Genomic DNA, 15,576 nt, shown 5'->3' on the forward strand with positions numbered 1-15,576 from the left:
ATTTTCCAAGGCAACACCCCGGCAGGAAACAAGCCAAATCCTCTGCCAGATGATGTCCTGTTCCCCGCTGGCAAAACTGGACTGGACAACCACAAAATATAGAAAAAAATATGAAAAAAATATGAAAAAATAAAAAAAGTAAACCAGTAGAATGCATAACAAACTGTATGGGTAAAGTTTCCCAGGGAAATTATTTTTGGCGAGCAGCGGACACTGGCAGCAACTTCAAAGTTAGCGGCAAAGGGAATAACTTGCATATATTTGATTGTTTTTGCTACCCCGCAACAAAATAAATTTAATAAATTCGCTTAGGGACTTAAAACTTGGAATTGGAAATGGCCATCATGGTGGCCATCGAACCAAGTTTTGATTGCCTTTTGATTAGAAAAGGGGCGGTGAAAGGATTTACATAACTCAGAGCAATGAAGCCCCACAGCTGACTGCGCTAAGTACTTTAATTGAATCGAGCTGAAGCGCCATAATCTGACCAAAAAATCTCTAAACGAATGCAGAACGGAGAATGCCTTATAAATTCCTAATGCCTTCCGCAAGCAACATCTCGCTTTTGTTATCGGTTTAGTGGCCCTTGCTGGCCATAAGAAGCAGCACTTGAAGTGAAAGCTGACTCAGTAACGACTCAGGCCACACCTACACACTACAGCCACTACAACCAAATGCTGGTCGGAAAACAATGCGACAGAAGCGGAAAAGCGGAAATTGCTTGGCTCGAATTGGTGTAAAATGCAACTTGAAATGCAAGCTAGCCTTCTGATTGCGAATGGGAATGGTGAAGTTTCGTGACCAAGTGGAAGTTCGCCTGCCGACCAGAATTCAGGTCCCATTTGGTGTCGCTCTTACTCCTTTTAATGTGATTGTGAAATGCAAAGCGAATGCCCCCAGAGTTGAGTCGTGGAAAAGCGCTGGAAAAGCGAAGGAAATCGCGCTAAGGGACAAGGAAACCAAGATTCGTGGCCCTCGGGCTAGATAAGCCAGTCCGTCCGACAGACAAACAGACAGACAGACAAAAAGCCTGATATGTTCGAATCATTAAGCGTCTTTTTGCCGAGCTTCTTCAGTGCTCAGTGCTCATTAAATCTAAGCCCAAAGCTAAACAACAAAGCAAAGCCAGTCCTTGGCATTTCTTGTGTACATATTAATCATACGCACTGTTGCCAGGCGACTGGCAAGGAGCCAGAAAGTTTTCAGTTGTTTTTTGCCGCTTTCGGCTCAATCAGGGACCGGCAACCCTTTCAGCCCGAGACCATTGAAGCACAATTATCAAAAAGTTTTACCAACAGCCGGGAATAAACTTCTTAGCCCAGTTTGCCCCGCCCCAAAAAATCTTGGGGAATGAAAACAAAGCGTATTTTAATGCTAAAGGCTTACAGCAAGTTCTGCAGGCCGATTAAGCGATTAATAAGCTTGTCAATTTGCAATTGTTGCCAGCAGTTGGCAAGTGAATTATGAACTGGCCGTCGGAGTTGTTTTCCTTTCACACACTTTATTGAAATTGGTGGGCTTGAAGACCTTTGGCAATAAGGCGCCAACTCTAGGCCTCCACTCCAAATGAGCTCCAGCATAGTTCGCACTAGCCGATAGTAATCACCTGCAGTATTCCAATTTCTGGGGGGGAGCAGGCACAGATTGGCAAACTCTGCCGGCAGGCAAAGGAGCAGCCAACTCTCGAGGGCCTCTTCAAACACACTCGCACATCCAGACAGACAGACAAACAAGCACACAAACGCACAAACAACCCAACACAAACAAGCCTGGCCCACAAGTATTTGCCCATGTATCTGTAGCTGTGAGCCGGCATTAGACAAACCCGTAATAGTTTCTGCTGGGGTATTTTGCGTGCTCAACGCGCAACAACTTCTACTTCTTCTTCTGCTTACCTGGCTACACATTTTTTATGAGCGCCAAGAGAGCAATTACTAAAGATTCCGCTTTCCTTGCAATACAAATTTAAGATGCTAACCGGGCAGGAAGCCTCCTCTTCTGGACAGGAGGCCAAAATGTGGCAGCCAGTTGGAGGGACTACGGCAAATTGTTGGCTAAATGCAAATATTACACCTGGGCGTACCATTTCTTTTCTTTTCTGGGCGGTGTTTTCTTCCTGGTCCGAGAGCAAAACACTTCTCTGTTAGGTTCTTAGGTTCTTAAAGAGTAGCTTTAAGCATCTCTTGTTGGTCACTTTGCTAACCAACAGTTTTCAAAAAAGTGTGCTGCGCTTGAAAACTGAAGAGCTGTAAGCTTATTATATGTTGAAGACTGCCAGACGGCAAGGCAATATAGTAAATAGTAGTATTTCAACAGGAAACATTTGATGGAAGTGTTTTTCTTAAGCAAACGAACCTTAATTACAGTTCCCTCTTTTCGTTAATATATAAATTTAATGAAACTAAGCCCTTTCAACATAACAGAGAGCAAGTACAATGTAGTATAAAATGTAACTTGCAGAAGTTATACATACGTTGATTTTCTCCAAGTGCATTTCGATGCTGATAAATGATTGTGTGTCTGTGGAGCTTAGTATTTGCATTCGCCGCCCGATGTGCTTGTGAGTGGCTTTTACGAGACCGCCTGCCAATGTCAAGCCAACATGCAAGCAAGAGCGGCAGAACGACGGAGCAGGAGCTGGAGCAGGAGCAGTTAGCCGGGAAGTAGGATATAGGAGCCCTCTGTAGGTCGTGGCCCTGCCAACGGCCATTGGCAGAGACTAAAGCAGGGCAAATCTACATTTTGCCAGCCGCAACAGGCGCACTTTGGCCCACACTCCACTGTATTATACACACTCACACCCGGAGGAAAAATGCCAGGCACACGTAGACGTTGAATAAAGTAACTTTTTTATTGCGTCTTCATCTACATACATACTAGATGCGAGTATAAAAGCCACCGCAGAAAACTTTTTCCCCAGAATTGTTATTCAAAGTGGCAGGCCGACCACAAAATCCGAAAAGTAAAAGGCATATCAGGTGAAAGAGAGGAGGCGGACTGAATGGAAATGGCAACGCACCAAATTGAAATACAAATAATGAGCTGGCAAAACAAAAATCATGCCCAGTCCATCATCAAATCGATGTTGAGAGGAAATGTAAGCTGGCAGTTTAGAAATATGAAATATTGCCCTCGGGCTGAAGTCCTTTTTGTGGGCTGCCAAAAGTAAAGTAAGGACCTGGTGGAATGGCTGAGGTGGGCTATTGACTGCCTTTGGTGATCCATCAAATTTGGTTTGCCCAAACCTATTTTCCATTAAAGAAGCTGTTGTTGCCGCAAGTTTTCCATTGATGCGCATATTCTCGGCTCTTAAGAATCCAAAATATGCCATGACGGGCCATATGCCGCTATGCGAATAGCATGGGCAAGGATTTCCCCGACTCACTCCAGTTTTTGAGGAAAACTGACGCCATAAAATTGGCACATAAAAGTGGAAAAGGTTTCCCCATTCCCCTTTTGTCTGTTTTGTGCCAGCCAAATGTACTCTAATTAAATTGAATTGCTTTCTGCTTTTTCGCTGCAAACTTTTTAATGCAACATTTGAGTTTAGTTTTACGTGCGCTCCATTGAAGCTGAAAAATGTAGCCCACGTTTAGATTTTATGGCCGCTTCCCTCTTTTCCCCCTTACAAACTTTTCTCTCTCCGTCGGCCATGCACTTTGTATGCACTTGAGTGGCTGCCATGTCTGACCCACTTAGTGGCAGCCAAATTGACCAGTCCAAGACAGAGGACTGCAGGGACCACATGGCGAAATGGCTACAGCAAATACGGCTCACAGACTGAGGTGGAATTAAGAATGAGCTGATTAAGCCCAAGTTGGCAGACAGTTTGGCCTGAATAGGATTGAGTTAAATGTAAAGTAAACAAGGCTTGACTCTAGCTCATTTCTGAGTCCAGTTAAACTTAAATTAATTTGGCCAGCAGCTGCCCGGCCATCAATATTTGCACACATTGATTGAGTTAACACTTCTTGGCCAAGTTGCAAAATTGTACTTTGGCTGACTAGCCTGGCTTGGCTGGAGTTTTCGGCCCCTTGAAGTCAGGCCAAGTAATCATCGCAGGGCTGGAAAATAAACTCATAATTGCCTGAACTTTCGGCTAGGGAGATAAGAGCCAAAGGACCAAGGGATAAGGATAATGGAGCGTTGAAAGGGGACACAGCAAACTTTCACATTAGCAATTAATAAAGCTGTAGAGATGCGATGGCCAAAAGTTTTTGCCTCTGATAATTTTGATGTAGCCCGTGAAGCTTATGTAAATTAAATTACAAGCGGGCAGGCCAGCGGAAGAAACACCCCACATTCACATGCGCATCGCCGCATTGAATGGCAAGCGGAAAATGGGAAGTGGGAAGTGGAAAATGGGAAATGGGAAATTGAAACGAAGAAAATTATAATGAGTTCCGTTCCGTTCTTTCTCGCCGACGAGAAGCGTCAAGTTTATTTCGGACGGGCATCGCATCGCATCCTGGGCTGCTGCACCGACTTCGCTGCCCGCCTATCCGACTATCCAACTATCCGACTATAGCCATCAGGATATCTGTCGGTTGAGCTGTCGCCATGATGTTAATTGCATGTACGAGTGCGGCCCCGATGCGCTTCTCCGATCCTGCGAGACTACGAATTGGTATCGACATACACACAATTTGCATAATTGAAGTGAGCGAGAAATTGCAGCGCATGTAAAATGAGAATTTTCCCTTTCAAGCGAAAAACATCATTTTCATACAGGATGCAGGGATGTGTGGGTGTTATGTTAATGCTCTTGTTGTTATCCTCGCACAAAGACATTCAGCAATTGCATCCGCATCCGCATCCGCATCCACATTCAGAGTCCTGCAAATCACAAGGTAGCAGTGGATGGATGTCATAGATGCTGGGTAAATTGATTTGCCGCTTTCGCAGCTGAGTCGAGTTGGCATTGCGTTAATAACCAAATTATGCGTAAACAATATTAACAGACAGCAGCTTGAGTGCATTCCGCACGAGAACCCTTGCTCCCCTGGGCATCGACGCATCTTAAAGCTATTTTAATTAATTCCAGGCAACCGCAAGGCAATCAACTTGCGGTCAGGCGATGGAGTTTTCCACCATCAAATATTGATGGGGAAAGCTCTGTCTTCGGCAGCGACCAAGCGTAAGCAGCTCAATTTCAAGCAGCTAGTTGAATATTTCACACTCCAGGGGTCACCCAGGGGATGGATTGCAGAGAGGGGTGGGGTCCGGAAAAGCCGGAAAATCGGGGTGGTGGATGGAAAACTGTTGTATTGTTGTTCGGGCGCTGTTGTGTGTATGCTTTTATTGCAGTTCGGCAAACTTTTATCCCATCAAATATTAACAAGTTTTGGATATTTACATATCTCACATCTAACAACAGCATGGAGAGATGCTTCCGGCCTGTGAACACTGAGCGAAAAGCTAACATCTTTTGAAAATCCATCCATTCTACACTGCACTTTTCAGTTGCAGAGCAGGCGAGGTACTAAAGTTGTTGAACTGCAAAATAAACGTTTTTTTAGAAGGGAAACGATGTAGCAAATGAAAGAACAATACTTATTGTTTTATTTGTTAACATATAAATGACTCTTAAAATTCTATCAATTGTTAGTTTTAAATTGTATGTGCTAGTTCGTAGATTTTGGTCCGAAAGAATCAAATTTAAAGGACCATGGTTTTTCTTTGTGGAACTTTTCCCTTTTCCTCCGAACGCATTACTTCTTTACTATTTCACTACTGTGCGACAATAAGACATGCGCATTAGTGTGAATTTGTGGAAATGCTTTTTCGCAACTTGTGCGACCAATTCGATTGAAAGTTTCGAGCCAGTTGCTTCGGATAGCAAATTGAGACAAGTTCTGCTGCATTTTCTGGCCAGCAATTTGCCGATTATAATTTGATACTGATTGCCACGGCGCACGGGGCGTATGCGCAACGTGTCGCTGTGTTACTGGCGTGTGTCCTCTGCCTGCGGTTGCAACTGTGCCGCATTCATTGCTTGTTGCTGCGCGACATTAAGTGGCGCATTATGCACACTGAATGGGCGCGGTCATGGTTCTGGCCACATAAATCACTTGCAGGCAAACAAGCGCGCAACTTGGTTGCATTAAATTTGCATAACTTTCCGCTGTTGCTTCAAACGGCTCACTCAGTCCGGGCGCGCAGTTTGCGTTTAAAAACTTGAGCAACTTTTGCAGTATTCGCTAGTAGGTGGCCACCAAGCAAGCGAATCTGCAACATACAATCCGCTATTACCGCTGACAATCAACAAATGTTTGCGGAAATCTAGGGAAATCTACGAGAAATCTAGGGGAAATCTGCGAAATGCACTTGCCATTAGGAACACCCAGGGGAATACGAGCTTAATTTGAATTCTGCCACCCGCTTTTATTGGCAAACTTCAATAAATTACACCACCATTAATCCCGGCTGCCAGGCAAAAACGTGACGCGAGTTCTCTACTCAAAGGCAGGAAGCCAGCGATTGCTTAACCAAACGACTTCGATTTCCATGTGTGCTTGCTTGTTTGCGTTTTCAATTTACCCGCCACAATGAAGAAAATTGGAACGGGGACTCGCTCATTTCGTTTGCCAAACGGGTAAACAATTTTCCACGCCAAAACGAGTTTCGCAAATTGATAATCATCGGCGTTGGGAACGGAAGTGACGACGAGTACACTTTGAAATTGCTGAAAAAGGAATTTTGGTTCGTGTCTAAAGCGGTTGAATCAAGCAGGAATGAATGTCTGCTTCCACTGAATGAAAATGCAACAAAGTCGCTTAAATGGTCCTCCGATCCGGATGAATCGGACCTGTTCTTGTTCAAAGCCGCATCATCTGCATAATGAAATCCATCCGTGGATGGCAATGATAAGCAAGTAAAAACAAAGCAGCGGAAAATCGCATTAAAATTAATTATGCTTTTTCATTTCGTTTCATTTCGAGAGTGCACACAGAAGATGACAAAAAACATTAAAATTTCTCTTTTTTGCTGGGCGCCCATAGTTCTTAGTTACTATCTAGTGTTGTGACAGCTGCAAAATGAATACGAGTATCATAAATATCAAAGCTTTGTGCCGACCGCGGTAAAACTATGCCATAAATTCATTGACAAAACTGCGACTGGCCATCCGAGGAATTATGACATAAACTCAATTATAGAGCAATGGAGCACTGTTCAGCAGGTTAATAAAATGATGGCTGGCACCAGAATAGGCGGCAATTAATGGTTGAACGTGGCCCGGCGTTAGCTCTAACTGCCCCACCAAAGCCAAAGCCAAGGCGCCATGCACGACTTGATCACAAAATACAAGCGGAAATAACTACTCATTAAGCGCGTTGGCCACGTAAACTGCCAACAGTCCATTGGGGGCTAGGAAATGGCGTCAGTCAGTGGGCAGTTGGGAATTGGGAGTTAGGAGCTGGGAGCTAGGAGTTGGCAGTGCAGCTGCTGCAAACTACAGACACGGAACGCTCGTGTGGTAATAGAAATCATTACAATAAAACCAAATGAGCCCGAAGCAACAGCCAAACGAGGAAATGGCCAAGAAAAGAAAGTCATTTGGCAGCTGGCTACTGCTTTCAAGCCGCCGAGTCCGAGTCCGAATCCGAATCCGCAGCTCTGGGATGAACTGGCCAAAATAAGCCCAGACAAATGGCAGACACGTAGAAGGCATCACGGGTAGCCAAGTCCAAGACCGAATCCTGCTTCGAGGTCAGGGCAGACAATCAAAATCCATTTGAGACGGAAATGAGTGAAATCAACATCGGCGTCGCCCTTTTGCAGATACTTTCATCACTACACTCGAAGAAACACCTTCCCGTGAACTACCTTTGCTTCTACCTTTGATTCATCCCAATCTTCCCGGAGCTGAGTAAAGTGAAATGAAGTTTAACAATGGCTTGTTCGAATATTTATAGTATAGTTATTAAAACATACTTTTGGTATACACACCTCTTTAAAATATAGCGCCTAACTAATTGCAAATTACTAATTAAATATTGTGATCTTAAGAAATGCATTTAATATCCAATACTACGATTAATTATTTTTGTAAGTGTAGAAAATGGCTTCGGCTGCAGCAGGTCGTGCCATAACTTCACATGAGAAGGCGCATTTTTGTGGCAGAGGCAGAATTATTTTTGGGAAATGTCAAGGCTCCTTGGTGGCTTTAAAATAATTACGATACACACAGAAGACGACACGGAAAGAGACGGGCATAGACAGAGAGAGACGGCGACAAGGAGTCGCTATGGTCTGGTCTGGTTTGCTGGATGGGGGATGGGGGATGGGGGAAAGGGAAGGGGGAAGGGAAAGGGACAAGCTGAACGCTTCATCGCCTCCATTCGACTTGCTCGGCTGGCTCAACTCCGTTAAGCTTTTGAGCGCATTCCTCAGCTTCTTCGGCATGCAAGTGAAATATGTTTTGATATTAAATTATTGTCGGCACACCCCAGCTGCCACAACAAAACAACACACTGACCCCCCAGACACCCCCCTCGCACACACACAGGCACACACACACAACCCGATTATATGAGGCACGTGCAGTTCAGGACGCATAATAATTGCCGGTTGATAGCTCGGCAAGAGCCCGGCCCATTGGGAGGATGCGTATCCTTTCGCATCTCGGATCGCTTTCCTTTGCCGGAAAACAGGGAGAGCAGAAAAAGCTGGAAAAGCCGCAAGGCCACAAGCCGTTGCCGATATAAAAGCAGAAGATGTAGCTGTAGCTGTAGCTGTAGCTGTATCTGAAGCTAAGCTGGGACGTACGCTCCAACTGAATTCCGAAAAGCAAAACTGGAATTTTTATTGCAAATTGCGAAATTTTAACTAAAAAAACAGAACGCAGCCAGTAAAAAGGATAAGCTCTTGTCCCATTGTTCGGGAAATGCCTCACAATATGTTCAGTGTCACTGCAAGAAATTGCTACTCGTGCCACTGAAATCAATAGCACTGTGCCACAAATCACTTATGTATATTCGATATTTTAAACAGTTACATTTTTTTACTGCTCATGTTGGTCACTTATAAAAATTTCATCTACGAGTAGTTGTTGATTTTGTTTCATTTCTACTGAAAACTTTTGTTCGATTGCGTAGCCTAGTGTAACTTTCGCACAGCACTTTTGTGCATTTCGTGTGCAATCCCCCCGCGAAGATCAAAGTTGTAATTTGAATAATTTATTAAGGTTGAACTTCGTGCGCAGCGAATAAGAAGTTGTCCAAAGCGCCTTAAAGGTAATAAACAAAACTCTTTTTTCTGCTTATGATTCGCTGCCCAAAGAATGGCGCAAGGGGAAAAGCCGGAAGCAAATCATTGAAATGTTTCATTTCCTCAATTTGAGGTTGGCCAAAGTGGGCCAAAGTGGGGGCGGTGGGGTAACTCGTTCGTTTTTTTCCAAGGCAAAGAGAAATAAAGCGGATTCTGAAAAAAAATAATTCCCAAGTAGCGCAAAGCGGACGACTATGGGAACTGAACGATTTTGCTGAACGAAGGGGATGAGCTGAATGGGATGGCGGCAGGTGCATCAACAAAAGGTAAAATATATGCATAGAATATTCTCAGTATACGTGGAGCGTCAGCGCTTTTCACTCAATTTCAAACTGCAAATCACTTCTCCCGCAGCCGCTTTCAATCGACAATATCCGTTTTTATATTTTTGGTTGGTTTTGTCTTTCGGCACGTTCAAGTGCAGCCATTAAATATCTTTTGCTCGAGTGCGTAAAAAAATTGTTGTGGGAATTAAAGACGACAAATCACAAAATCGCCAAATCGCCAAATTGGTCAAAACAAGTGGAAAATCACAAATTGTGGCCGAAACAACCGAAACGTGGCCAAGAGGATAACCTCGCCGAGGGACCACTCTTTACACTCGCATTGCTTTTTAATTTTATCCGCTTTGATTTTACTTCTTTTTTGGGGCTGACATCCCGATCCCGTATACCTGTTACCGTTTTTAGTTAAGACTTCCGATTTCTGTTTGAAGCACATCCTCTTTCGAGTTTCAGGCTTCCGTTTGCTGTAATTTTCATGCCTCACCCATCACTGGGTTCCTTAAAATAAAATGGGTTCTTCAAAATTGAACAAATAAGGTTGAATAATACTTACTACTACTTATTTATACAGTTAACTTGAATCATATACAAGTGTGGACCAAATCCATATATTTGTCTTAATAATTATTCCTTCTTTTAGTCGCTTTTCGTTATATGTATATGTATATAGTAAAAAGAAACTCAATGGGGCACAATAATACCATTGGCAGGTCTGGACTGGACATGCGACACTGCCTGCCAAATTCTCTTTGATGCGTCAGCTCGTAAAAAATCTACACAATTGTTTTCTAATTTTCTCCCGGCGAATCCTATACGCTTGATGGCCAAGGCGTTGGGATACTTCTTTTATGCACGCAGCGCATTAAATTGAATTTTAAATGAAGATTGATTTTTGCGCCCGACCCGCAGCAATAGAAGCAAATAAAAGCCGAAAGGGGAAAGGAGGAAGAGGAGGCCAGAGCCCATGCCAAAGCCACTTGCCAAGAAACCAAAAATGAAATAAACCAAAGAATAAAAAAGGGGAGCCCAATACAAATGCCGTCCATTGTAATTAGAGACAATGGAAGAGAAAATCCCTTGTGACTGCAATGCGCGACCCTTTTCGCCTTTTGGCCTCCCGAAAAAACACAACCTCGCGGTCCTCTCTTATCAAAATTAATTCAAATGCCTGAAAGAATCACAAATAATTAAAATTAATTATGTGGAAAATATTCAATAAGTTGAAAATTATGCAAACGAGCGCAAAGTAAACGCCCCAAAGATAAAACTAAGTGCAATATCTCCCCTTCGTCTGGCATTTCGGCCATTTCGGGCATTTCGGGAGCATCGAGCACTTTGTGGACCAAAAATATCTTCTCATACTTAGCATTGATGGACACGGTCCGCTGGCTGATCGGCGGAACTGATAGACGGATGGATTGATGGTTGGATGGATAAATGGAAGGGTGCTGGGGAGGATGGACGGATACGCGCACTAGAAGATTGTCAAGCTGGCAATACTCGAAAGACTTGCCGAATACTTGACTCTATCAGCGAAATGAGAACGAATAGTTTTCGTTCGAGTTAGCAACAATTTCCGGCATTTCGTATATAAACTGAAGACCGAAAATGCGCCACACTCAGTGAGTTCGCATTGGTTCGTTTGGATTCGTTAGTCTGCCGCACGTTTTCCCACCGAAAGTAGCGCAGATTACTTAAAAATACCAAAACCGAAAAATTGGAACAACCTCTGCCGGCGGCAGTTTCTCAGTTTCGGATATTTTCAAATATTCCGACTCTCTGATCCGGCATTCCCCGTTCGCATCTGGTGCGAGTACTACGAACAGCTGCTCCCGGTGCTGCTTCGATTCCCATCCTCATTCCGCTCTGGGTGCCCGCGCTAAAGACATGAAATTGAATATCAATCTGGCGTTCCTCCGCGCGACACTCGTCGGCCTCCTGTCCATCATCCTCTTGACACGGACCGCGCAATCCGAGGCCTTTGGAGGCGGCTCTTCAGGCAATGGGGCCGTGGTGTCGTGCAAAGAGCTGAGTAAGTGTCTAGGAATGTGGCTGAATACTTTCTGAAGCATTCGAGGAACTACCATGTTTGGTGGCAGATCGGAACATGGCCACCAACAAGTGAAAATAAAATATATATATGCAATACTTTATCAAATAACTAATCGCTCAAGACCTTTTGTTTCATCTAATACTGCAATAAGCTGTTGAAAGCTTATTAATTAGTGCGAAGTGTTCCCGACTCTCAATTCAACTTCAGTGTTATCAAAGAAATACTTTTAAAAAGAAGTTTAAAGTTGATACTAAAAGTGTTAGGTATTGTTCGACTCAGTTTAAAATATCAATGAATATTTAATTCATTATTTGAATTAATGTATACCTGATCAGTGCTTTTAATGTTAAATTTGCCTTTGGACTTAATTTGATTGCATTATCAGCAGCTTGTTTAAAAAGTTTCCTTTCAACAAGTTAACCAAATTCTTCTTATTCAATTTAAGTTCAATTAAATGTTGTAGGTAAATAGCAATTAGAGCACACGCTTTAAGAATGAAACAATTTGGTAGTTGCCAAGATTAGTCCACATGCTGTGATTCTTTTTTTTTTTGCTTCGGGCCAGCCAGTCAATTTTGTCTGCCAAATTGTTCTATTTTTCCGCTTATGACTACGTGGCCAGGGAATTATGAAATACATTGTCGTCCGCCTCGAGCGCCGTATGAATAAACAAACGTAATTGCACTTAATGAGGCCAGTCGAGTCTTCCGAGCGAAACGTGGACGCGAATGGAGCATTTCCAGGCGGCGATTAACCAATGAATCCGCACTTTTTCAGACAACGTCAACTGCTACGTGGGCCGCAACGAGGGCAACTTCTGCAGCAGCAAGGATAAGACCAAGGTCGTCACTCGCTGGTATTTCGACAAGGGCGTCTGCAAGCCCTTTAACTACAAAGGATGCAACGGCAATCGCAACCGCTTCTGCACCCAGGAAAGCTGCGACACACGCTGCGGCGATTGATTGGCACATAGATATAGATACATCTCACCTAGGCGATAAGTTTGTACGCGTATGTTTAGCAAATAGAGATTGCTCCACACTTGAAAAACAGAAGGTCATGAATTATAGACACAATTGGCTTAACACTCAACCACTTTACACAATGCTGAATTATGATTTTGTCACAACTCCCCAACTATTATTTTAAGAGTTAAGTGCTTTTACTAAAAATCTAAATAAACATTTAAAAAAAATACAATTTGAAAAACAATTTCAAGTTCTTTTACATTGTGCAAAAATTAACTTTAAGTACAGGCACCAAACACTCAAGTGCTTAAGTGTTTTTACCTTTGATCACACGGATTTTGACTAAATGCCGCCCAAAAATAGACACCCAAATGTTGTAAGCTGTCAGCGGTGGATCGGCACTCTGTTCACTGTCAGGGCTGTATAAAAAGACGAAATAAAATAAAATAAAATGAAATGAAATAAAGAGGGCCTGCGGAAAAAATGCGCCAAATGTGCTTTCTGTCAGTGGCATATCAAATGGCCCTGACATCCGACTGACAGTGTCGCCAAGACGGCGACTGCCACTCATTCCGCGCTCCTAGTGGGCTTATGGTGCTCCATCCTCCGATGCTGACGTACTCCACCCACTGCTGCGGCTGGACCTTGTCGTGGAAAGTGAGATGCCCTACCACATACCCCAGCCCCACCCACACCCACCAGGTGACCGGTGTTTTGCACATCAAAGAGCCGTCATCTTTGTCCCTTCTTTGCTGCTATCGACTTACGGCTAATTAAAAAGATCCACTCTCCATCTCACTGCTGCGTTACCTGTTGACCAGGCCGGCTATCTGGAACAGCATTAATTGCTCTGCCGGCATATGTCGGATTTGACAGGCCTTTGTTTTGGCCATCAGGCTGTGCGAAAATGGCTTGATTGCTGTGCACAAACAAATGCCAATCAAATGCATAATGGCATCGACGAACAAAACGATACGAAACGAAACGAGACGCCCAACATGACATGTCGCTGATGGCAGCACATTAATCTGTTTAAATGACAGCACTCAGGGTATTGGAATAAAGTGAACAGAAAGATTGGGAAATTTGCGAAAGAAATCAACCCGAGTCATGTGCTAAAACTTCGCTGACGATGCCGGTAATTTTAACCAAACCCAAAAAAAAATATGGAATTGGGAACGTTTCTGCCGGCTAAAACCAAACTACTCAACGCATAATTTCGACAGAGAAAATTTCGTAAAGCGTGCGAGCAAAGAAACTTTTTTCGCCAGCAATTTGCATGAAATTAGTTTGCTCTCAGATCTAATTGGAAATTTAAAACGTACGAACGCACGCACACGGCGAAAAAGGAAACAAAGGCCACTTTGGGGCTATAATTGAAAAATGGCAAATCCACCAGGCATTAGCTCTGCGAGCCGAATAATCAGCGATTGTGCCATAAATGAAGCATGAGCCGGAAAAAATGAGAATCAACGAAAATTTAGCGCCGTAAAATGCTGAAGCCCAAATCTGGGCCGACATCAAATGCATGTAATTTGATTATTTATCACATTTTTGTACATTTAACGACGCAATTGAGTTTTATGTGACCAAGAATGTAGGAGAAGCCCAATAGCTTTCCTTCTGCGGCGGTAACGACGATGGCATGTAAATTTCAGAGGGTCCTTCTTCGATTCCGTTTGCATCATTTTTGAGCATCCTGTAACGCTGCAATTCCATAAAACCGAAAACAGTCCTCGTTCCTCGTTTTGGTCAATCAAAAAAGTTTCGTTCTCCCTGGTGCCATCATGATGGCAAAAAACGGAAGCAGCAGGCAAAGAACTTTGACAAAGCTCGCAAAAGTATGCTATTCTAAATGTTTTGCTTAGATGTAAAGCAGAATTGTTGCTCCGGTCGGTGCCTGTTGGGCTGTTTATTTATTTGTTGGATGCCTGTTTTCGAATTGCATAAATGGAAGTATGCCATAAAGCAGGCCAAAGCCATGCGCCAAAGGAATTTATAAAACGCAAAATTTGCTTTTGTTTGCTCCCACAAAAAGTACACAAACTGTTGGGAATACAGAGCAGAGGAAGTACAACCTACAATTTTTTCACTGACCCCTTACCCTTCTTGCGATTTTGTGTTTGGTGTTTTTGCGCTTTGGCTCCCTAATCTGTCTTGCATGTGTTCATATAAATTTTGTGTTTATTCGGGTGCATTTCCACTGCGACGCACACTCAGCCGCAGTCGGCCACGTTTAGTGGCCATGGCTAACACATACACACTGGATTTCCCCACTGGCTTTTGGGGCTTCATTTATGTTTATGTGTGTGTATCTGCCACGCAGGGAGACAGCCAGCTGGCTCGGGTCAACTCAACTTCTGCAGTTGGGCTTTAACTATTTTTCCGTTTAAATAATTTTGAGGTGCTTCTTTGTGGTTAAGTCTTAGATATGTTTGTGGCCCTTTCTCCGTCTCTTCCTCCGCCGTCTGGGATTGTATTAAAATTCCTTCCCGACCGAAGTGGAAACGAAAGTAGAAAGTTGCCAATGAAATTTATTGCCATCGACTTTCCAGCGACTTATAAAAAGTTTGCTTTCAGCAATGTTTTCCACTGACTTCACCTTCAAAATGCGCGCCAAAGCGCCGTCGAGAGAAGGAAGCTGTGGCGAAACTTAAACCCTTTGGCCAATTTAATTTCCCAGTCGTGGTTGTTGTTGCCTTTGTGTTTTCCACACAAATTGGTTTCTCATTCTGCTTGATTTCATGCACAATCTGGAGACGAGTTTCTCCAGGTGGCATTCGCATATCTACACTGATTCCCCCTCCAGAACAGTAACAGTGAAAAAAACTAGGGCTTTCTAGTTTCATACCTCTGATTGCAAGCGTAATAGAAATTTTAACAAAAGGGATTTGGTGAAAATAAGGACTTGCTAAAATGTTTCTTAAGCTTGAAAGTAAAGGCATTTGACAATATGAAACAATAAAAATTAGAATAGAAATAATTTATCTGCTTTACTTGCA

General features: G+C 43.3%; 1 protein-coding gene across 1 annotated transcript; it reads left to right on the forward strand.

Annotated features, from left to right (window-relative positions):
• Positions 1-11,187: 11,187 nt before the first annotated feature.
• LOC120453503 (kunitz-type serine protease inhibitor Hg1) lies at positions 11,188-12,785 on the forward strand. The gene is made up of 2 exons (XM_039638250.2): positions 11,188-11,586; positions 12,384-12,785. Exons 1-2 carry the CDS (start codon positions 11,442-11,444, stop codon positions 12,566-12,568), a joined length of 330 nt encoding a protein of 109 aa, XP_039494184.1. The 5' UTR covers positions 11,188-11,441; the 3' UTR covers positions 12,569-12,785.
• Positions 12,786-15,576: the final 2,791 nt, after the last annotated feature.

This window comes from Drosophila santomea, chromosome 3R (assembly GCF_016746245.2).
Source record: "Drosophila santomea strain STO CAGO 1482 chromosome 3R, Prin_Dsan_1.1, whole genome shotgun sequence".
In the NCBI taxonomy this organism is placed as follows: Eukaryota; Metazoa; Arthropoda; class Insecta; order Diptera; family Drosophilidae; genus Drosophila; species Drosophila santomea.

Excerpts from the sequence above, each read along its gene's own strand:
- LOC120453503 (XM_039638250.2), top strand. The coding sequence starts at position 11,442 with ATGAAATTGAATATCAATCTGGCGTTCCTCCGCGCGACACTCGTCGGC. Across the intron at positions 11,587-12,383 it reads GGTGTCGTGCAAAGAGCTGA|ACAACGTCAACTGCTACGTG; the intron begins GTAAGTGTCTAG and ends GCACTTTTTCAG.